Source organism: Scleropages formosus, chromosome 1, assembly GCF_900964775.1.
Source record: "Scleropages formosus chromosome 1, fSclFor1.1, whole genome shotgun sequence".
NCBI classification, from domain to species: Eukaryota; Metazoa; Chordata; class Actinopteri; order Osteoglossiformes; family Osteoglossidae; genus Scleropages; species Scleropages formosus.
In genome coordinates this window covers 17,925,168-17,950,031 of record NC_041806.1, presented here as the reverse complement: position 1 = coordinate 17,950,031, position 24,864 = coordinate 17,925,168, and the positions used below count along the sequence as shown (strand labels likewise).

General features: G+C 41.7%; 1 protein-coding gene across 1 annotated transcript; it reads left to right on the top strand.

Moving 5' to 3' along the window:
• The first annotated feature begins 6,523 nt into the window (after positions 1-6,523).
• Positions 6,524-23,721, top strand: LOC114912329 (cholesterol 24-hydroxylase-like). The gene is made up of 15 exons (XM_029258694.1): positions 6,524-7,334; positions 7,556-7,633; positions 8,208-8,289; positions 11,543-11,616; positions 14,137-14,223; positions 15,839-15,977; positions 18,289-18,399; positions 18,490-18,646; positions 19,074-19,136; positions 19,267-19,339; positions 21,154-21,238; positions 21,399-21,509; positions 21,644-21,732; positions 21,861-21,927; positions 22,464-23,721. The coding sequence occupies exons 1-15, from the start codon at positions 7,183-7,185 to the stop codon at positions 22,614-22,616; spliced, it is 1,521 nt and encodes a 506-aa protein (XP_029114527.1). The 5' UTR covers positions 6,524-7,182; the 3' UTR covers positions 22,617-23,721.
• The last annotated feature ends 1,143 nt before the right edge of the window (positions 23,722-24,864 follow it).

The following is a 24,864-nucleotide window of genomic DNA, read 5'->3' as shown; positions in this document are numbered from 1 at the left end:
GGGCAAGCCCCAGGACGCGGCCATATCATGATCCATGAAATTCCCTGCAGCGCCACTGTCTACCATAGCTTTCGTCTGCTGCTGCTGGAAACCCCAGGATACTGTAACTGGTAATGTCAACAGGGAGGTATGGAGAGATACATCACTCACCAGTAAGTCGGTCCGTTGGGATCCACGGGGTGGCCGCACTGGGCAGGAAACCTGAACGTGATCCGCAGCTCCACAGTAAAAGCACAAGCGTTGCAGAAAACGGCGCCTCCTTTCCTCCTCTGTCACACGCCCGTTACTGAGTCGTATTATTCCCTGTCTGACGCACTGTTCTTCGAGCCCTGCACAGCTGACAAGGTTGCGTGCTTGAGCCGGCTCACTGTCCACAGGGCTGTAGGGCACCTGCTGCCCTGGCGGCGTCGGGGTCCGGCTGGAACCGGAGTTGCTCCGGTAATCCGGCGAGAACTCCTGAGAGAGTGGTCTTGACAATCGGGGGCTGGATGTCTTCTCCACTGGAGACCAGGAACGCACCTGAAAACTCTTGGTGCTGGGGAAGAACTGTCTCTCTGTCTTTCTGTCTGGGCTAGGGGGTGACTCAGGAGAGTAGGGCCCTGGGAACAGAGAGGCTGGACTGGAGATTGAGTATTCTGTGTAATTCTGGTTCTCACCTCTGCTACCTTGCAAAGCCTCCTGGAAGGGAACGGACAGCTGCTCAGTAGCGCTGATCCCATTGGTCTGCACAGGGCTCGTGGGCTCCGCGCGAGGACCCGAGGAAGCATAAAGACGATCAAAAAGACATGTCCGCCAATCATCATGCGTTTGCGAACTGGTCAGATCGGCGCCCCGCCCACCGTGACTAAGGAGTCGTGTCAACCGCTCCAACTGATCTGTGAGGCGGCTAGCGGCGTTTGTGCAAACCAGGAGTTGTTCTTGGTTCGCCTCTGTCAGATCCGCCAGCTCACGCCATTCCGCTGAAGTCATACTAGCAGGCGGATTCTTCTGTAGCGTCCGGACGGGAGTCCGACACGGACGCGCGTTGCTATTACGTCCAAACACAGACGAGATATATAATGACTTCACGTGCAGTGTGAGGTTAGACGTGTACGGTGAGTATTGTAAGACACTCGGTGGAAGTGAAACAAGAAACACGAGACCAGGAAACACACACGGTGTTGGAACTACGGTGAACAGTGAAACGCTAATCTGTGAGTCTGACCGCAACCCTGAGACGTGACGAAATACCGGACAGGAACGATGGACCAGGACTGAAGAACAAGAGGCAGGAACTGACGGGACGGGCACTCGGGACTGGAACATGCACACCTAGGAAACAAACTGAGGGAACAAGAGACTACCAATCGCCAACGAAGCACAAGAGAACTGCTGATTAAGAATCCGCGACTAGTTCTGCTCCGCTGGCTCCTTTTATACCTCCATGTCCTACGAGACTGTGAGGTGATAGGTAAGCGTTAGCTAGCGGCACTGAGTGGCGCCGCCTCTGACCAGGAGGGGCAGTGACCCCGTGGGATGTGACAGCATGTGACTTGCATTGCCTAGTCCTCTGCACCAGGATCTCTGGATCATTCCGTTATCAGTCTGACAGGTGCCTTGCCAATCCATCCAGATCTTGTCGCATACGGCTGTTTGATGTCCTGAGTCCATTGCCGCTGTCTATCATTTGGTGGCTTTCGTGCCGTGGTAAACTCTTGTGGGGGGGTTTGCTGCTGTTCTGTAGTTCTACCAGGTGCAAAGGCCAGGGCGATGCTTGTGGGACCCCCCTTCTGCCAGCTTAGAGTGGAGCGATGGCTTCTTTGCTCTGAGATGGCGCATATTCCTCTGTAAATCTTGCTGTCGGCCTCTACTTCATAGGCTCTAGAGGACAGTGTTATGGTAACATGAGCTTCCTTATATTCTCACTTATTGATGAGAGGCTGGACTTGAACCATTTCACCTAGAGCCGGGAGGACTTGATCACTTGCAGTGGCATGTCGAATGTATTCCATTAGTCTGTCACAAATAGGGTCTACATTTCTCATTCGTGACAAACTGGCGCAATGCATTCGAGATGTGGTCTACATACCCCACTCGTGACACACTGATGCTGTGCACTATTTCCTCACTATTCAGTTTCGATGTCAGAGCTCTTGAGAGTGCATCACTTGCTGGCATTTCTCTGCCCGGTTTGTGGATTATTTCAAGTGAGTCAATCTTTTCTCTCAAGAGGAGATTCTGGAGCCGTTTTTGGATCCTTCCTTAGCAATTTCTTCCATATAGCCACCAGTGCCTTGTGGTCCGTGATTACTTTCACGTCTGGCAAACCTATAACGATGGAACTTTTTCAGGCCGTAAACTGCAGCAAGCATCTCTTTCTCTATCTGAGCATACCTGGTCTCTGTTTCAGACAGAGACCAACAGCTGAATGTGATTAGTTTGCCATTTTAGTAGCACCAACCTCAGTCCATATCCACTGGCGTCATTCTCAAATATCAGCTTCTTCTTAGAGTCGTAGAATGCTAGGATGGGAGTCTTGCAAGGTATGGCCTTGATCTTTTTAAATACCTCTTCCTGACTCATTGACCAGATACAAGGTACATCTTTTTTTAAAAGGATTTGTTGTGGCTGCATGATTGATGAGGGGTTTGGCAGGAATTTCACCAAGTAGTTAACCATCCCATAGAATCTTCTCAGCTCTGGGATGTTTCTTGGGGCTGCCATGTTTATAATGGTCTCAGCTTTGGTAGGGTCAACTTGCAGGTTTCCACCGTCACCTTGTGGCCCATGAAACATATACTGCTGCTTGCAATGTCCACCTTTTTTGTTCAATTTGATGCCTTTCTCGCTGCACCTCTTTTGAGAGTTTGTCAGGTGTGTGTCATGTGCTACTTGATCCTTTCCATGGATGATGGTGTCTTCTGCGATGGATATCACACCTGGGAGTCCATCTGATGCTTTGATGAGGTTTTTCTGGAAGATTTCAGCTGAGAGTGATGAGTCAAAAGGCAGGGACAAAGCCACCCATATCTCTCAAATGGAGTCATGAATGTGGTCATTTTGCTGCTTTCACTATCAAGCAACATATACCAGTATTTTGATGAGAGGTCAGCCTTGGTGAATACTTTGGACTCTCTGAGTTTGTGTATTAAATTGCCCATGATGGGCATCGTGTAGCGTTCCCTCTGGAGTACCTTGTTTAGTTTATGAGGGTTTTTACATGTTCTAACAGAGCCAACTATTTTGTGTCATAACAAGCTGACTACACCATGAGGTTGGTTCAGACACCTTGCAAATGACCATCTTTTCTAGCCGTTCCAGTTCACATTTGAGTGTGGGCCTGGCACTGACACTTCTGTGGTGGTCTTCCAATCACTCTTGGATTTGCAAGTGATTACACCCCCTGAGTCTGGGTGCCAGGGAAATTGGCGAGCTTGCCATCAAACATCAGAAAATTCTTGTGTACTCACAGATGCCACTCTTTCAAACTGTTCCTCCCACACCTTTATGAAACCCATTTTCTGGCTTTCCTTCAGACCTAGTATTATCTGGTATTTGTTGTCACAGACAATAAATTCAGTGTTGTATTTCTTCCCATTCTTGGGGTACCGCAACGTGACTCTACACTTGCCAAAAGAGAGTGCTGAGAGAGTGCTGTTGTATGCTTCAATGTTCTTGCATATTTGACAGGTTGCAAGTTGTTCCCATGTCAGTCTGGATCACGACTTCCTCTCTGTCAATATGCAGCGTGCACTTGATCTCTTTTCCTTTTATTTTCTTCCCAGTAGAGACCACATTGACCCACTCATCAGCTGCTGTCTTTGGGTGACAAGTAGCTGTCATGCTCCACCTTGTTCACTTTAGACTTGGGTTCTCATTTTGGCCTTGCGGCATTTTTTACACCACACACTTTCAAGGTGGTTCCTCTCCTTACACCTGGCGCACTTCTTACCCCATGCAGGGCAGTTTTCCTTCTCAAAGATGTGTTTGGTGCCACAGTATTTGCATATGACACCTCTTCTTGGCCTTGGTGCTCTTAACTTTGTTGATTGTGTCAGTGGTCAGAGATGTCTAATGACTCGTGGCAGCCTGCTTTGCATATGTCTACGCTCTGGTTTAGTGGGACAATCTATTTTCCTTCAGTAGGTCACCTCTTAAATCATCATCACAAATCCCCAGAATTATCCCATCTCTCAGGATTGAGGGCTCGGTCACAGTTGATGCAGCATCCATATGTTTTGATTAGATATTTGATTAAAAGAATTTACCAAAGTCTTCCCCTTCCTCTTGTGATCTTTTCCCAAACCTGTACCTCTCCAGGGTCTCGTTTACTTGTCCAATGATAAACTCTTCAAACACCTCCATTATTTCCTTCACAGCCAGTTGATTTGCCAGCATATCAAACTTGAAGGCTTCCAGCTCTTTCAGAGCATCATCTCTGAGAAAGTTTATAAGATGGACTGTCTGGAATTCTGTCAAGTTCTCCTAGGGTGGATAGTAGTATGTAATTCTCCCACCTTATTTTGAAACACTTCCAGTTTTCCTGTTTGTGTACATCTAATAACAAGGGCTGTGGCAGTCGGGCACTTTTTCTCATGTTCGCTAAAGCTTTGACAACTCAGAATGCGGGTGCATATTGGGTTGACTGTTCCTCTGACATTGAATCTTTGTGAATTATAAAAGTCAGGGAGTTATTAGGCTGAAATATGGTACAGTAAAACCCCAATTTAATGTGCCCCAGTGTGCAAAGTAATGTGCAAAGTTTATAAACTTAGCAACCGTCTTACAGCGCGAGTGGGTTAGAAATGCTGAAATGCCTCTTATCTTACAGCTGTCTGTCTCGGCACCCGTCGTCAATTCATTGTCGGCAAATCACACTTACCGAACTTTAATGTTAGTTCCAATATACTGTTCTAAACTAATATCAGACACAACTAAATCTTTTTAAAACATCCAAAGAACAAAAACGAGTTTCACGTAATCTAATCAAAACAAAGGCCTTTCATCATGGTATTGTAAATTAGTGTGTTTGTTATCAAAGCGCTCAGTACCATGACGGATTTCTATTGATCTGCCTTGATCGGCAGGTCTCAGCATTTAAGTACCCAGACGTGGCCACCGTGGCCTGTGGCTTTCAACAGTCATCAAAAGCTAAAAGTTTCTTTTGTTTTTTCTGTCCTGGGCAGTATGTTATCTTCATTACCAGCAGCCAATTGCAGTTCAGCTTTGCTTGTGAACACACACATTGAGACTGCTGTCTGACTTTTGGATGTGTTTTAATGTTTTTTTGTGAGTTAAACTGCACAATGACATTTTATGGACCCTAACAATCGTGTTATAACAGGGTTTCACTGTATATTGTGGTGATAATGGCAGACTGCTTTTCGCCTACCTGGTTTTTCTTTATTCTTCAGGCTGATTTTCGTGACTGGCTCTTCATTGCTGTGATGAAAACGTGTCCACTATACCCAGTTTACCGCTGCCACAATGTTGCGTGGCTTTCTTGATAAGAGGAGGCTTAATATAAATACATTTATTTCTGTTACCATTGCAAACAACCTAACATGGTATTCATAATACTGTCACGCATGCTCTCACATGCAAATTGCACAATACTCAAAGTTGGATGGGAATTTTATCCACATAACAAATATACACACAAACACTAAGAAAACCATCCTATTACAGCGGGTAATATGCAAAGTAATATAAAAAAAAATTAGAATACAGTGCACTTGTGGATGTTAAATTAACAGAAATTTGCAACAATTAAATGTTGCATTTACTTCTTTTCACGCCGAAAGAAAAAAGTAGTTTTTTTCAAGGTGCCTGTCACGTGATGTCACAATGTAAGCATGCATGTTATATAAGTTGCGCACGTCATGTTCATGTAATGCACTAATTATATTTCTCTGTGAGATGTACAGTGCTCTGCAGAAAAGTGTCTGCTAAATGAATAAGTGTAAATCTGTAGTAGTAATGAAGACATAGTTGTTGCGCCAGCCATCCAGTATAGGATTATGCATTACTTATTCAGAATAGGAAGTGAACTGGAACCTGTAGGAACTTTTACTGCCAGAGTACAGTGAAGCCACACTGTGTAGGTTCTCAAGTTTTATGTTGTCAGGTGCAGTGAATAATTTACTGCTTTACTGTCAATCTGCTTCTTCTATAATTGGTTTCATAAAGTTAAATGAAATGACAGTGGAGTTAAGAGTGTTTGGCACTATTGGGTTAATGAAGTGTGACCATGTCAATCTATGATAAAGGCCTGGTACAATGCCCTACGGTTGTGGAGTGTGCAAGGCTGGCTTGAGGAAACAGTTGGATGACCACCAAAAATGACTCAGCACAAAATTAATTTGTGACAAAACAGCTGGACAAATGAGTATTGTGCAATCTGCATGTGAGTGCATGCGCAGCAGTATTATCAGACAGCTGGTAGTGTAGTGGTTAAAGCTACTGTCTTTGGATCCAAAAGTCATGGGTCCAATCCCTACTTCTGGCTGTGGTACCCTTGTGCAAGGTACTTGCTCCAGTAAAATTACCCAGTTACAGAAATGGGTAAACAGTTGTAAGTTGCTTTGGAGAAAAGCATAAGCTAAATTAACATTCGAATAATGTAAATCATCATGTTGTTAGTTGTTTTCAGCGGTAACAGAAATGAACGTAGTTACAGTAAACATCTTCTTATCAACAAAGCCACGCAATATTGTTGAAACACAGAGACGTCTCTGCAAATTACAATACACACGTGCTTTTATTTATTGAATGTAACAAGGAATGGAAAATTAACAAAGAGTGGATGTAGCACTCGGCTATAGTGACTGTGATTGTGAACCTTTGCTTTGTTTTTAGCGGAAGAGACTCTTCAATTGTGTTCTGCTAAACAAGCTGCAAACCTTCCGCTCGTTTGAGAATAGTATGGGGGCAGCTTTTGCTTCGCAAAAGTTATTCATCTCGTGTTGTACATACTTTACATCTTTTGTATTAGAAGTTTTACAATTTCTTGTGTACAATAATAATAACGTATGAAGCCGTGCAGCGCATTTCTCTCAGCTCCGTCCACCATGTCACTTTTACCACAGTAAGCAGCAAGGCAGGACAACCCGGAAGAGCATTAACTCCGAGTCGGACTGTGGCGCAGCGATGCTAAGTTGATAACTCATTTTCAGGGAGAGAGAAATATCGCAGAGAGTAAACATGTTAATGCTGTTGCATACGTTTGGCGAATGTGGAGGGAGGTTTATGATTTATACCTTCGTGCTGCTTTTTGTGATCTTTGCGTGTTACTGCATGTACGTGAAATACATTCATATGAAATATGATCATATACCGGGGCCACCTAGAGACAGGTAAGAGCTTCTTGTATTATTTTCCCTGTATGTTGTGTCAATGTCATTGGGCATAGTTGTGTAAGCTGAGCAAAAAGTACAAATAATTTAGAGTAAGGACAATAAAATTGGATTCCCTTCTTGTAGTATTTACACATGATTTACTTGGAAGAGAAGGTACTGTACGTCATGTTGATGGAATTACATGATATTTTGTTTCTTGCACTCTGTGTGACTCTTAGCTTTCTGTTTGGACATTCTCCCGCCATATTGAGGGCAATGAAAGAGGATGAAGTCATTCATGATAAATTCCTGGAATGGTGAGAAACGATCCAAGCGCATGGAACGGGATTTAACAGTGCATGTCAGAGTTTGGTGCAGCGGGTAGGGCTACTGCGTGACGGTGCCCGGGCTGTTCGCACGTGAATTCAAACGTGAGCCGAGTTTGCATGTTCTGCCTGTGTCTGCTTAGGTTTCTCTTGGGTGCTCTGGTTTCCTTCCACAGTCCAAAGACACACATTTCCAGTGAGGTGGGCAATGTAAATTGCCCGCTGTGCATGTGCGTGCGTGCATGCGTATGTGTGTGTGTATATACACGTGTGATTACGCAGAGCAGCCTTGTACCCTGTGGTTCCGGACCGCCGCAGCCCTGAGGACAAACGGTTAATGAAAATCAGCGAGTGACACATCACTTAATCATAACACATAATGGGGTAAAAGGCTGAGGAAAACAACCTACCCCAAATTTATTTCTTGTGTTCAATGAAATTATACTAATGTATTTTTCACATGTTCATTATTCTATGCAAGGGTGCATACAACGTTTAGATCATTTCACTTTTTGATTTTCAATGTCAAGTTCCATCTTTTTTTTGAACACATTTCCTGTGGCAGGCATGAGAAGTATGGACCAGTGTGCCGCTTCAACATGCTGCACTTCGTAGTTATAACTGTGACAAGTCCAGAAGCTGTGAAGGTAAGGTTAAAATTCATGTTCTAATACTTTCTGCACACAGTGCAGTTTGTAGTATGTTGGCATAAATAATGAAATGATCAAAATTCAGGAACTCCTGACAGTATTAACAGAATGATGATGTGCCATCACTTATGTATGTGTTATGAAGTGTTTAAGCTATGCAACTGTGGTTTGACTAACCAAATAAAACCACAAGTCAGTTTAGCAGTTGAAGCCAATCTGTGTAAATCTAATGTATGAACTTTGTTTTTATCAAAACATTAATTCCATTTAATTCATTTAATTTCTGCTTGCTTCCCTTCGTAACAGGTTCCTTTAGAATGTGATAGTCTTTCCTCCGATAACAAGCACTAATGTTAGAAAAAGTTGAATTTACAACTTTATTGTAGCATCTCTCAGTGAAGCTACTAGAGACAGGCTTAGGAGTTATAATTTCAAGAAAATGCTCTTTATTGGCAATGTACATGTCTGTCTTTTTTTTTTTTAAATGAATTTTATTTAATAAAGTTATCAATAAAATACACAACCAAAAACAAACATAAAATCTTCCTACAGTTGGTCAACAAAAATGGCTAAATAGCCATTACATAAAATACTTTATCAAGACAGTGACAAAGTCTTTCCCGTAACAATCCCCCTTCCTGACTTCAAAAAATATATAACTGATCCATGTCTTCCCCACACCAGCATACCCACGAAAGGACTGTCCCCCAATAGCAGCTCAACCCAAGTCATCATGTCACATACATGCATCCTTCAAAACACATAAAATACTTCTAAATTGCAGTGTAAAACTTTATCATACCCCTAAAACCAGACAAATAATTACAAAGCAGACATACACATGATTAGTCATCAATATAAAAGGTTAAAAGTGCACAGAATAACCCAATAAAACAAGGCCATGAAAATCTATAAATAAAATGCTATAAAAATAAAACCCACACAAATTAAAATAGGTTAGTTAAAAGTGTACAATCCTAATAACACAAGACTGCTAAAATCTGTGAATAAAATACTGTACAAGTAAAAGCCACACATTAAACAAATAAAAAAGAAAATAAATATAAAAGGGGTAAGATACAAGAAAGTACAATATGTTTAAAAGAATGCAGTTCCATAAAGCAGACGTCCATCCTCAGAGCTTCAGGCACATTTATCCATGAGGGCTTTCCATCTGTCCTTTGCCTCGTGGTTGCCCCAGGCAATCACATTCTCCTTTATTCTGAACTTTAGTTTGGCTCGGATTTTCAAAAAGACACCGTAGGTTCCCGTTTTCAACCCCTTTCGGACAAGGTTAATGCGGGCATTCCACAATTCTTTTTTTGTCAAGCTCACAATCAATAAAATCCTACCAGAGGTTGCTTTGTTTATCTTGGGGGACAGTCCCTTCATGATATTATCAAAAGTCAATGCCATCTCACCATCTAACTCTACGCAGAAGGGCTCAACCAGTGACCAGACCACCCGAGCATAACCCCAGTCCCAAAAAACATGTTTAATTGTTTCTGCACCCAAACACTGGGGACATCTAGTTAACCTGTACCTATAAAGTTTCTCCATTATGGGTTGTCTTTCATGGAGGCACTGCCAGTTTAAATCCCCCATGTCTGTCTTACAACAGTCTTGACAAAGATGTCTTAAACACTACAAAGCAGTCCCTGAACACTTGAGCGTTCTCCCAGGTCATGCTAAGCCCCTGTACTCTACACAATGGTTAGGCAGTCACCCCTCGAACCCCCCAGAATTCCCCTGTGGCAAACTAAGCATAAGCAACATAACAGCCAATCAGAATAGAACACAGGACTTTGTACAGGAGTAGACACTAACACCAACTATTTACATTAACCAACATCAGCCCCCCCATCAGGAGCCATCCTTCCCAGCAACTTTTGATCCCGTCAGCACAAAGTCCTTAAGGTGCTGAGGCAACCTGCACTCCCTCTGGGTCTGTATAGAAGCAGAGAGTCCGCTGGACCTGGCAGACTCACGATAGGGGCCTAGTAAGGGCTCCTTGGGGCGAGCCTGTCCCGGTGGAGAACCACCGGCTGATGCTCAGGTCCCACCCGCACCTTGTAGATGATGTTTGACAGACAGTCCATGATGACGCACGGACCCACCCGGCTGTCAAAGAGCTTAGGGCAGAGCCCGAGTTTCTGCCGGGGGCTGTAGACCCACACTCGATCTCCTGTGGCAAGGGCCTGTCCGCAACACTGTGTGACATATGCATGCTTCTGTTCCACTTCTGACATCAGTGTAGCGTCCCCCGATGGCGGTACTAGAGATCAGTTCAGGAGTCCAGATTCCCCCATAGCAAACTAAGTATAAGCAACATAACAGCCAATCAGAACGGAACACAGGACTATGTACAGAAGTAGACACTAACACCAACTATTTACATTAGTCTACATCAGCCCCCTCAGTGTCGTTACAATATGTAATTTGTAAGGGTGGTGCACCGGGTAACCAGGACTGTTAGGGTAAGGGTTTGAATTCAGCTCGGTCTATGTCGAGTTTCAGTGTTCTTCCTGGATTGACATGGGTTCCCTAAGCGCTGTCGTGATTTTCTCCCACAGTCCAAAGCCATTCAAGTGGTGAATTAGATGCTGTAATTTGCACATTGTGCATCAATAGGCATGTGTCTGTCTGTATGTCTGTGCGTGTTGCTATCCTGTGTTGGACTGGTGTTCTGTGTAGGATGTACCCATCTTTACCATGCACCCAGTAATGCCAGAATAGGCTCTTGATCACTGCGACCCTGACAAGGACAAGAGGTTACTGAGTGAGTAAGTGTAATTTGTTTTGTGAAGTTCACATAATAAGCTATCAAGTCAGACTTCCAGGAACAGAAAGGTCAATTAGACATACAAGCCTTGGTGACGCTGACCACCACACAGGACAGCCACCCACTTGTGGCATTCCTTCTCCCATTTGACATTTGAAAAGGCAATGAAAGCCTTACCTATCATTTCAAAGGTTGAAGTGATAACATACATGGGTTGACTTTGACTCTGTGAAAGTAGGCACAGGCCAAACCTGCTGCGCCACCGTGCCCCCCCCCCGACCCGGTTAAATTAATGGTAATTAAAAGTCAGTTCACCTTATGAGCAGATCTTCGTGAATGAATTATGCTTGTTCTGCGAGGGAAGCCTGTACACATAATACAGAGCAACAGCCATTCAAAACAAGTGCACTGGAAAACTTTGTTGGGGAAAAATGTAGTTATACACATCATATTTCAATTTCCCTCCAGGAGTTTTTGATGTCGTCGAAGTACCCTAAGGACCCTTATATATATGAACGACTCTTCAGCTTCTTTGGCACAAGGTTAGTTCCAAACTTCAAAGTGTAATTTGAAACAAACTTTCTAGTGACTATGAATTCCAAATGTCTGGACTTTGTCTTGGTGTTCATGAAACCACTCTTGAATTTCTGCCTATGGCATCATTATCATCCTGGAACATAGGAACATCATGAGGAAACAGTGTTTGCATCAAGGGGTGCACCTGGTGCTGTAGACTTGCCTCATATTCTTTGGCTGTTATGCAACAATGCATAGTAGTAATCCGACTCCCGCAGATCCCCTGCCATGTTGAGCAGTTGGCAACAGATATCATGGGTTGAAGGCAACCTTTGGCTTTCTCCAAATATAAGCCCATCCCTATGTAGGAAAAAGGGTGAAAAAGGACTCATCTGACCGTATTAATTTTTTCTGTTGCTCACAGGTCCAGGTTTTGTGCTCCTTACATTACATCCTTAGATTATGTGTATTTGTGATTGGACCTTGTTTACAGGTGATGGATTGATCCATCTAGAAGTGATGAATGGATTCCCTGCCCTAAATTCCAGCTTTGGGAAGCTCATGACATACAGTTTTTGTCAACACTGGGTCACAGAGGTGCTGATTGAATTCTGTGATAATTTTTGAGGTTGTACTTTTGTGGCATTTAGTAACTGTCCTGTGAAGTGTCCACATATCCCACCTTGAATTTACAGCCATTGTTCCTCTTTTCAATGGAGTTTGTCAATGTTTGGAATATGCTTTCATTAGTTTTGAGACTGTTTCCCTTGACATATAAATTAAGTTTACAATTCTTGTGACCGATGCACTTGACCCTGCTGTAAATTGACATTTTCATAAGTCAAAAATCCCCTTATAATATGTGAATCATGAGAATATATAAAGAGTTAATCTGCATTTTAACCTATGTTGTGTTATAAGGCTGTGTTGTATTTTTTCAACAAATTTCACATATTATTCCAATGAAAATAATCCCATATAAAATAATAATATAAATACAGAACAGTATAACAATGTTTTCTCGCTGCACTGTTATTTTTGTTTGTATTTCTACATTCAATTAAATTCACTTTATTTTTATAGAGCGCTCTTCTCATGCAATGACAGAGTGCTTTAACACAGGCATAAGGCAAGAAAAACAAATACATCAGATAAGAAACAAAGAAGACAGTTGACTAATGACTACCATAATATTGTAATTTTATAGAGCTGTAAGCATGCCTACTGGCCACGGAGGAAAGGAACAAAAATTCCCAACTGAAAATCAAGGGAGAAAAAACCTCTGGGGGGGTCCAAAGGCCAGTGGTTGCCCACCCCTCCTGGGCATTCTAGATCAAGTAACAATTCTAAGCCAGTTAACAAGTAATGATGATATTGTTGCTATTTGGTATCTTGAATCCCCAGCTCAGCATGGTACATCTCGTGATCTATTGTCTTCCACTTTTTTTTTTTCTGCACCATCAGAACAGTCTGTTTTTCTCTTGCTAGCCATTTAAAATAGACAAATAACTTGAATGTGACCGCAGATGAAAACTTTTGTAAACAAAATGCATTTACTGCTAGACACCCGGATACTGACAGAGACCCAAACAACAAATATAGGTGCCTTGCAGCAGCCCTGCCATCTGATGTTATTGTACAGCAGATCGATTGGGAGGGGTCATCGTTACACATTGCAAGTCAACATTACAATAAGGTTGACGGGATGGATGTCGTAAGTCCAGGTGGCAGTGGTAATTCAAATGTAGTAATTCAAGAAGTAACTGTAATGTAACTAAGATAAATAACTGTGTTAAATTACTAATTTATTTTTAACTCGATATCGTGGCCAAGGTATTTATAGTACTCCTGGAGCATATTTGATACCATGGTTTACCTTTCCTGTGTTCTTGGTGCTGCCTAAATTCAGACATTTTACCAGTTTGTCATGATAAAGAGAGTTTGTGAAATTGGGGAAATTAAACTTCTGGAAGCACAGTCTTTAGTTCAGCTTCTTCAGCATACGATATTCATCCACTTGAATGGCACATTATCCACTCACTAAATTGCAATTTAAGATTTAAAGATTTCAAAAGATTTCAAGATTTAAAAAGTTTTCCCCTGCTAATCATCGCCATCAGCATCAGTCAGTGTTGGTAAGACGTTAGAAAATTGTTGACCTCAAAGGAAAACAAGAATACTTTTCAGAGACTGACTTTTATCAGTTTGATTTAATCTTGCGGAATTTTTGTGGAAGACTCATGCTTTTCATCATTATAAATTCTAAAACTTCTGTGTTTCAAAATGTTGCACTGCATCTGCAGTTGAATGTGAAATGCAGAGAGAAGCGCTATATCATCAAATATATTTTTGTAAGAGTGTTTGTGTGTTTTTCATTTGTAGTCAAATATAGTGATTTATTCTAAATTACTTCAAATTTTACTGGCATTCATCACAAAAGAAGTACTTTGATACTTGTATTTTTGCCTTTTTAGCTTTTCAAGGCCACAGTGTTTTTTGACTTTCTTCATGCTTACAATGAATTTGATTCTTTGTTGTCGGTGAAGATTTCTTGGACATGGCTTGGCTACGGACACGAACCAAGATCACTGGTACAAACAGCGCCGAATGATGGACCCAGCATTCAGCAACTTGTAAGTGGTTCTGCAGTCTTCATTTTAAGCCCCTCTCTTTGATTCACTCCAAAAATAACAAATAACACTCTTAACAGATACATCAGTTTTGCAGATTTATTTTTTTAAACTTGACTAGTCAGTGCTACACAGAAATCTCCTTCTGACACGAAGGTAAGCATGGGAATAATACATTGAAAAAAACAAACAATCTCTTTCTGTGGAGAGGTGGGAGTTGACACTTTCAAGCAGACTTTAGAGGTTTGTATACCGTAAACCACATTACGTTTTCTACCAGTGACAATTTGCATAATTTAATATGTAAGAATTAGGGTTTGCACGACTTCAGATTTTTTTAAACAGTTATGTGATGAAAGTTGAATCGACGTCGACTAATCGCCGATGACATCATGACTGAAAACACAGGAGAATGGAATGCTTTGCAATAACTTACAAGTTGTATTCTCAAACTGAATGCATTATATACATAAAACAGACAAGATGGAACATTGTAGCCAGATTAAAAAAAATGCAGTTTTTTTAGCCGACGCTTTTCTCAAAAGCGACTTCCAGTAAACTCTATGTAGTGTTATCAGCCCACAACTTATTCGCCGAGGTGACTTACACTGCTAGGTACACTATTTACAATGGGCCACTCATCCATACATCAGTGGAACACACTCTCTCCCTGTCACAGACACACTATGGGGGAACCTAAACAGCTTGTCTTTGGCCTGTGGAAGATACCCACACAGACACGAGGAAAACATGCAAAGTCCACACAAACTGAGTAGGAATTCAACCCACATCCTCTTGCACCACTCAGGCACTGTAGGACAGTAACATTACTTACTGTGCCACCATGTCGTTAGATTGGAAATATTGCGCGCTTTAGGGCATTTATCATATTTGGTATTGTGAGATTTTGATTTCTAAACGTTGTATGATTAAATGAAATGAGAAAATAAGTCCTTTTTTGTGTGTGTGCTCAGAAACAATAAAAAGCTGTTTTTCTCATTTTTCTGCTAGTTAATTCATAATTTGTTTTTCATTCTTAAAACAAAAAATGAAAGAAGACATTGTAATTCGCATTTTGTTTTTCAATTTCAAATCAAAAAACAGATGAATGCAACGTACACGGACTGATTTGGATCGTTCCTCTGCTACTACTGTTAGCGGATGCGTTTTCAGATGAGTGTGCATTGCACTTGTACTTTTGTTGTACTTCAGGACCGACTTGCGTATTTTGCAAGTGACAGTAGCACAGGCATCTTTAGTGAAATATTTCCACACATTTGATGAGCTGCTGCTGGTTTGTTGCAATGACCCACCAGGCTCCTCACCTGTTGTCTTCTTGGAGGCGTCCATGTTGCTAGTGTCAATCACATGATTAGCGACTGGTCGACATAAAGCTTAAAGCATCATCGCAGAGCACTGAAGTTGACAAATCGACTAGTCAACTAGTCTGTGCAACCCCGAGTAAGAATACTTTGCATGTTATGTCACCCTTTGTCTGTTTTATTTTCCCCAATACATTAATATTGACATAATCCTGGTATCGTGGTGAATTTTTCAGCACTGGTAGCAGAATGTACTTTTCTCTTCAAGGCTTGTCTTGTCATGTTGTTGTGGACAGGTACCTGCGTGGGATGATAGATACCTTCAATGAAGTTGCTGAGGATTTGATGGAAAAACTGGAGGAGCTGGCAGAGAGCCACACTTCTGCACACATGCATAACCTGGTCAACTGTGTCACCCTAAGTGTCATTGCAAAGGTCAGCTGTCCAGAAGTATTGTGTCTTGAGTTCTGCCATTTTGTGGTTTTTAACTTTCTGCTATGTGTTGTAAGAGCGTGCTGTCCATTCATTGCTTATTTTATTCCTTCCATCTCTACACATTTTCTTCCTCTATATAGTTCTTTCATCCACATATTCCACCCCTTATATAAGTCAAAAGTTAGTCCCCCTCCACCCCCACCATTTAACATCATTTTGTGCTATCATTACATCCTCCTTTATACGTGCAGCATCCTTCACTATTGTACTCACAGTCGATGTGGCTAAACCTTGTTCCCCTGCTATAGATGATCATCTTTGTCCACCTTCATACTTCCTTATTATTTTCAATTTCATCTCCAAATCATCACTGTCACTACCATCGGGATATGGAATGTCAGGACTATGTTCTAGACTGGCAAGATCTTACAGGTAGCCGCTGAGATGAGGAATTTCAACCTCACCATTCTAGCAATCAGTGAGTAAAGATGGATGGGTTCTGGCCAGAAGAGGCTTGCCACAGGAAAGCTGTTGCTATTCTCAGGTCATGAAGAAGACATGACACACACCCAAGGAGTGACCCTGATGTTATCCAGAACAAGTCAGGGAGTGCTCATGGGAGGGATGGGAAGTGCACGGACCATGGATCCTCATAACCTCCTTCCGCACTAAGAAGCAAAGGACCAACGTGGATGTCATCCAGTGTTATGCTCTGACAAATGATAGTAATGAGGAGGACAAGGAAGAGTTCTACAGCAGACTGTCAGCCATCATCCAGAGTTGCCCAGAACTCAATATCATCATTGTCATGGGAGACTTCAACACCAAGATCAGCAGTGACAACATAGGCTATGAGGAGATTATGGGACAGCAAGGTTTGGAAGAGATGAACGACAGTGGGGAGAGGTTCACAAACCTATGCACTGCAAACAATCTGGTCATTGGAGGGAGTTTCTTTCAGCACAGAAGAATACACAAAGCCACTTGGGTGTCACCAGACCTGTCAGCGGAGAATCAGATTGACCACATGTGCATTGGGAAGAAGTTCAGACGATTTCTTCAGGATGTGTGCGTGAAACGAGGAGCAGACATTGCGCCGGAATATCATCTCTTGGAGGGGGGGTGTTATCTGGAGTGAGATTCCGCGACTGGGAAAAAGTGACTTTTGTAGCTGAGTGAGAAAGAGAGAGAGAGTGAGTCAGTGAGCGAGTGCGCACATACAAAACATTAAAGAAACTTTTATGTTCGCTTTTCCATTGTTCATTGGCGTTTCACCTTCCGCTTTCTTATTTACTCTTTAGTTTCAGTCATGATTGTTTCCCTTTTCTTGGCTTCATCACAATCACTTTCATCAAATTTACGCTTTGGTGCCATGGTTAGGCTTAAAACAAAAAAATGTAAGCCAATTACAGTAACACAAGACACTTGACGGGAAATGAAGGAAGTCTGTCCTACCTCGTGCTCACATGCCCCACCCATGAGCCGACAAACCACTGTAGACGCGCATTGTTTTGATGCGCTTTGCAAAGTAGCACCCGTTTGTTATTACAAATCATTGTATGTACAGTAACTTGAATTTTTAATCTAATAGGCTTAATTATGAAGTTTTCAGTTGATTATCTGTTAAGGGTGACAAAAAAATCAACTTCCAGTCAGTAAGGGGTTGGCTCGTAAGTACAGGTTGTACGTAAGTTGGACGTTTGTTACTCGGGGACTGCCTGTCTTTCTACGATTAACAGGATCACGTGTTCCCCTGAGAGTACTAGCATGCTTTGGACACTGGTGATGATAGTGGTCCTGTAATGTCCAACCTTTGACACTGGTGATGATAGTGGTCCGTTAATGTCCAACCTTTGTTTTTTTAATATATAACAACCATAAAATGTGTTTAATATCAATGCTAGCCGAAAGTGACTAAGGACTTCTTTAGCATAATGGCTGTCCGACTAAAAGATCTTATGTTGCCTTCACTGGATCTGAGATCACAACTCACATCACCACTTTCTTTCATCCCTTTCTATTCCCAACAGCTGGCTTCACCTGCTTTTAATACTGGCTTCTACTCTGTGTGTTTCTTTGTCTCAGTTTTCAGAGCTTCCACAACACTTTTTTAAGCAGAATTTGTTGACCTACTTAGACTTACAAGTTTTCCTATTCATACTGAGGACTGTTCAGTTGGTGCAGTTTACAGTAGGTTAACTGCCTTCCTCAAGACATGACTGGAACTCTGTTGGGACTCAAATCAATAATGAAAAAATTACAGGCTTATTTCTTTTATTGCTGTTTTTCACATAGCTCACTGTTTTTGCAGGTTGCCTTTGGGATCGATTTGAATTTGTTGGAAACTGAGTCACCCTTTCCCAAAGCCATAGAGAAAGTCTTGAATGGAATTGTTTACTATATTAGAGATCCAATGATGCTGGTAAGAGGGCTAATTTGTTCTCAGGGTAATTAAAAAAAGAAATTATAATAAAGAATACTTTCCTCAACATGTATTGTTTATGAATTTCAGTTTAAGCCTTGGAAGTGGAAGTTTATTAAGGAGGTAAAGGATGCCATAAAGCTTCTGCGTAAAACTGGGGAGAAGTGCATCACAGAGAGAAAAAGAGCTATGCGGAATGGAGAAAGTGTGCCAAAAGATATCCTCACACAGATCCTTAAAAGTGCAGGTAAATTTGAATGTGTTTTTCATTCTACAGGACTATATGATTTAATAAAAACATTCAAGCATTCAAGTCTGTGGTTTGTTTCTTGGAAAGTACATAAATGTAATGTTGAATGCTTATTGTGTACCCATAAAACAAAATTAAAGAAATTGTGTTCATATAATGGGGGGGGGGGAGCGCAGTGGGTTGGACCGCAGTCCTGCTCTCCAGTGGGTCTGGGGTTCGAGTCCCGCTTGGGGTGCCTTGCGACAGACTGGCATCCTGTCCTGGGTGTGTCCCCTCTCCCTCCGGCCTTACGCCCTGTGTTGCCGGGTAGGCTCCGGTTCCCCATGACCCCGGTTGGGACAAGTGGTTCAGAAAATGTGTGTGTGTGTGTGTTCATATAATTAAAGGCAAAGTCATAAACTAACATTTGTCCTTCTGTTAACAGAGCAAGATCAGCATGATGATCTTGAGCAAATGCTGGACAACTTCCTTACGTTCTTCATAGCAGGTCAGGTTGTCTCTTCACACTGTTTTTGGTCTGGCTCGAAAAATACAGATCTCTGAAAACACAACTTGTAGTTTTAAATCACTGTATGAAGTCAGCATAAAGTTGTAAATACAATTTTATTTTTTTAAAGGGCAAGAAACCACGGCAAATCAATTATCTTTTGCAATAATGGAACTTGGAAGGCACCCTGAGATACTGAGAAAGTAAGGGGAAAAAATATGAATTTTTGCACAATTTTTAAAATTTCCACTAGAGTATCATCCAGAGGAGTTGTGTAAAAATTTCACTAGAGTCTTCCCTCACCCAAAAACTATAACCCGTTCATTCAATTGTAATTAAGGAGCCTCCAAGATGAACACGTAATTACTGCTTGTCCTGAGCAGGGCTACAGTAATCCTGAGCCTATCCCAGAAGCATTGGTTGCAAGGCTGAAGTGGGGTATACCCTGGACATAGGGTAGCCACACATGCACATAGTTGCCCATTAATACATTAAGGGCAATTTAACATCACTAATCCACCTGAACTGTATGTCTTAGGGCTGTGGGAGGAATCCCATGTATACAAAAGAATCAAACCCTTGACCTTTCATGAACTTAGGTGTTCTGAGGCAGCAGCGCTACTCGTTGCGCCACCATGCCACCCCTGAAGGTAATGTGTTCCTGAAAAGTCTTTGCGAGTTGAATTCTCATAGCATAATTACCTATAACACCCAGAAGTGATAAATCCTGATATCAGCTACAGGGGTGGCAGGTAGACATCCCTACCACTGCCCTACCACCTGGATTAAATAGGTGAAGCATTGATGAGGGGTGGCACCCAGCTCATGAACCTGTGGTATGTTGGAAGGCACTGGAAGAGATGCGACAGGCAGCATTTCTCAGCAGGATTTGCATGTGCCTGTATACAAAACTAGCATGCCTTGGTAACCAGTGATTACTGAAAATTTTGCAGTCCAGGAAAGCTTGCACTGGCTGTGAGTCTGCTAATTATTCAGTGTTGTCACTACAAGGACTCCCAGAGGAAGATAGTACAAGGTATTCCAAGAGGTGGGATGGAAGGTGGACCAAATAGAATGGGTACGGTAGAAATGACTGGCATGGAAACAGCTAAAGAGCAAAAGATCCTCATGAAGTTTACATGTGAGTGAATGAGGGTGACAATTCACAAGGGCTTGTGAATCCACCAAAGTAGTCAAAGTGTGATGGGAAGGACCAAATGCAACCCCACACTGCATCAGCAGGTCAGCCAGCAAGGATGAAGAGTTGGGTTGAAACCACAGTGCTACTGAATCAGGAGTTCCAGATGGGCAGGGAGAGGAGCAGCACTACCCATGGCAACAGATGAGCCTCCAAGATGACTGTCAGGAAGAAGCATCCAACAATGACCCAGCAAGAGATGTAAGGCGGGAAGAGAGAAAGGAAGGAGTAATGAAAATCAGGTGGCCGAAGACAAATGAAGAAGAAGCATTAGGGTAGATTAGACCAGGACCAGTCTTAGGCTAAGAAGGAAAGATTAATGCTTTTATGTGCAACAACACACACACACGCACACGCACACACACACACACTTTCTGAACCGCTTGTCCCATACGGGGTCGCGGGGAACCGGAGCCTACCCGGCAACACAGGGCGTAAGGCCGGAGGGGGAGGGGACACACCCAGGACAGGACGCCAGTCCACCGCAAGGCACCCCAAGCAGGACTCGAACCTCAGACCCACCAGAGAGCAGGACCTGGTCCAACCCACTGCGCCACCACGCCCCCCACTGTGCAACAACATTCAATGGAAAAAGTTTGTATGCATTCCTGAGCCCCAAAATTGACACATGTATGCCAAATGTCACCAAGTCTTACTGAAATGCAGAAAGTTACTTCAGAAGACAATATTAGATTTCACAGCTAGGCCGATTCCTTTCAGTAATATTTTATGGCTGTCTACCTACTGCGGAGACTGGCCTGTAGTTCTGGATTGAGTCTAGTATTTCCATAAACAACCTTGAAAAATTCTATCCTTTAGGCTCAGAAAGGAGATTGATGATGTTCTTGGTGCAAAGAAAGATATTGAGTACGAAGACCTGGGGAAGTTAACCTACTTGTCTCAGGTAATAACAAAGGACCTTTCAGAAAACCATGACATCAGAGTGAAGAATATGGTGTCTTATCCATTTTTATTATGAGCTTTTTGTAGAGTAAAAGATTAGCTGGTAATGACTCTTATTATACAGTTTAATCATGAGGATGTCTGTCATTGACAAATAATAGGTTTTGAAAGAGACTCTCAGACTATACCCCCCGGCTCCCGGAACATCTCGATGGGTTGCAGAAGACATGGTGATCAGTGGGATTCATGTTCCTGGAGGAGCCCAAGTTCTCGTTAAGTGTTTTTCAAAGCCTGTTTCGACTCATTTGATACAGTATGCAGCACTTGTATGTACTGTGTAAGCCATGCATTTTTGACTCAAGATTTTTTTTCCCCTTTCACTGGAATTCTTACTGCAAATCTACAGATGAACACTTATGTGACAGGGAGAATGGAGGAATTTTTCCCAGACCCTCTGAAGTTTGATCCAGAAAGATTTCACCCTGATGCTCCCAAGTAAGTCTCTTTTTTAATTATCTGATGTGGTTGCCTGATTGAGAGACCTGTTATAAAGTGTATTGTTGACACCACAAAGCCATATTGCCTTACTTATCCCTAAGCATGTCTGTGTGGTTCTGCATCAGGCCTTATTTCACATACTTTCCGTTTGCCCTGGGACCTCGCTCCTGCATTGGAAAAACATTTTCACAGGTGAGAGCAGGCATGCATTTTCAAAGTTTATTCTGTAGTGCCACAGAGACACGTGCTGGGTATATCAGGGATACTCATTTTATTTATTCCAGGTATTCACTGGATTATACACACACAAGCATTGTTAATGAGGTGTACACATACCTATATAATTGATTCACTGTAAGCATAATGCTGCCACATGAGTTCTCCATTACTTCGTCTGTGATTGCATGAGGTGCCTACATAAATTAGGTCGCATTACTTATTGTGTTACCACGATGGTGCCCACATTAATTCTACTTTAAGTTTATCCTTTTCTGCTAAGAGAGTAATCAAAATGAGTTCACACATTACTTTTTCAATGTTCTCATTTGGTACCCAAGTGAAATCTTCCACATTACTTTTCTGTGTTAGAATAACGGGACCAATGTGAACGACCACATTCTTGACCACCATTTATGTGGTCGTGGTGATATTTACTGAGCAAATCATGTTTTTTTCTCCAGAATTGAAATGCCTCCTCAGTGTTCTTTCCATTTTTGCCTACTACACAGATGGAAGCAAAGGTGGTTCTGAGCAAGCTGGTGCAGAGGTTCGAGATGCAGCTCATCCCCGACCAATCCTTTGACATCATGGACACAGGAACGCTGAGACCTCGGAGTGGTGTTGTGTGTAATATTCGATCACGAAGTCTAGCATCAGGCTAACTTGTATACCCTGCCAGAAGGCACATTCACACTTTCTGTCCTGAACACTAAGTAGATTATAGGAACATTTATGAATTTACACAAATTAATAATCACTCTGAATTTTTAATGAGATATTTGAATAATTCTTTATCTTCAGCTTTTAACATTTTAAATGTAATATGTAATAGTATTTTTAGGTTTCCGCTAAAGAAGAAAAAACAGTAACGCTCATGCTGATGTGCTACTCATTATTTTCTAAAATACCTGTAATTTTTGGACAGACGTGTTTCAGCAAGAAGCCTTTGCCAGCATACCCATATATAGTGAAAACCATGACATATTTACATTTACATTTATTCATTTAGCCGACACTTTTGTTCAATGCGACGTACATCTCAGCAAAGCAAATATTTATCAAGACTTCATTTGCAGAATGATCAGGGTTGCATTTTTCTAAAATTTTAGTTAACTGGGTCATCTGAAAATGTCCATTGTGTTCAGCTGCAAAATGATCAGAGTTCCATCACGTGAGTGTATTAGCCAATAAGAACTAAGTAATGGCTGTGCTAATGAAGTAACAGTGTTTTGATTTGAACTGAACTGAACTGAATTGAAGGCTTTTGTTGTTACTGTACTGCTGTGTAATATAACGAAATTACAGTTTCAGATGAAATTACAGACATGACAGTAGAATTTGATAAGTGAAACACATTTTTGTGTGTATTCTGCTTGAATAGCTTCATAATATGTCTGGAAATAGTAGTTCTGATAAATATGAACATCCAGTAGTAACTAATAAGCCGAAGAAAAGATAGATATTAGGATTCAAGAGAAAAACAGAAGAAGCAACGGTTATGTGGTCATGTTGGTGATGTTGACTGCTCGTTATCAACTTTAAAAAGGGCTATATTACCAAGAATGAGCAAGATGCTTATCTTGCTTCCCTAAGCTGTCAGAACATTGCTTGACATCGTTCTAGAAAGCAGTCTGAGGAGTGCCACTTGAATGACTTCTCGTATTCATATCAAGTTTAGGTTGTTGTGGTTGTTGAGTTGTTCCTATTTTTGGTGTAACTAACAGGAGGCTTCAAGCAATAAAACACGCCATTGCTGCAACAGGAAAACCTCCAGTTGATGGTCTAGGAAAACACCTAAACCCTGAAGTTTTGCCTAAGTCACTATTGGACCAAGTCAGACAGCACATTTCGTCACTGAGCGGTAGAAAGTGACACAACGCTATTAGTAAAACGAAATGTCTCTACTTACCTGCTGACCTGAACACAGGCAAATTGTGTCAGATTTTTCAAGAGAAGTTTCCAGGTGCAGCAAAATAAAGTCACATAAGAAACTTACGGGAAAATTTTCAATAATGATGTCAGCATATTATTTGGATATCCCAGGATGGATACTTGCAGCCAGTGTGACCAGTTTATCACTGAGATGAGTGCCATGGACTCAGAATTAAAAAGGTTTTCTGATTATCAACAGAAGAAACAATAACAGACTTAACAAAGAAGAGATGAGATTTGACTTTGCAGAATGACATACACAAGAAAAAGGCAGGGGTATTCTATAAACACAAGCGGGACACAAGTGTACAGATTTTCAAAAAAAAAAACCCCTGTCTCAAATATATATACCAATGATATGTATTACAAACATCAACTGACTTGTATCATGTTCAATATCCATGTTCTTTCAACCAAATAATAATTTTTGCACTGCTATGATAAAACCATGGCCAAAAAAGAGCAAATGACTTATGTTCCATGCTGTGCAATTTTTGTAATGAACATTGAACACAAGAAGTGAGGAAGCTTCATATATTTTGCAGGCTGGAACAAGAACTTCACCAAATTTCGATTTTATCATTGCTTAGTGCATGCAAAGAAACGGTTTCAGGGCATTATTATGTCATTTCCAACACGTTATCATCCGTACATGAAGTGTGCTGAGAATTTTGGTTTTCGGAATCTTGAAAGCAAAAGCTCCAGCAGAAATTCCACAACAAGGGTGGCAACAGATAGGATGTGCAAGAAAGAAACCAAATACATTCAAGGTCATAGAATGTGAACAGGATCAATACTTCAGCTTTCACAGAGGTGATACTTACAAATCAACGTGTCCATTTGCCACAAGACCTGATCAGACACATTTGGCAAAAAAAAGATTAATGTATTTAGCAGATGCTTTTCTCCAAAGCAACTTGAAATGAATGAACTCTATGCAGTGTTACCAGCACACACACCTCACACTGCTGGATACAC

Excerpts from the sequence above, each read along its gene's own strand:
- LOC114912329 (XM_029258694.1), top strand. The coding sequence starts at position 7,183 with ATGTTAATGCTGTTGCATACGTTTGGCGAATGTGGAGGGAGGTTTATG. Across the intron at positions 18,400-18,489 it reads TTAGAGATCCAATGATGCTG|TTTAAGCCTTGGAAGTGGAA; the intron begins GTAAGAGGGCTA and ends TATGAATTTCAG. Across the intron at positions 21,239-21,398 it reads AGTTAACCTACTTGTCTCAG|GTTTTGAAAGAGACTCTCAG; the intron begins GTAATAACAAAG and ends GACAAATAATAG.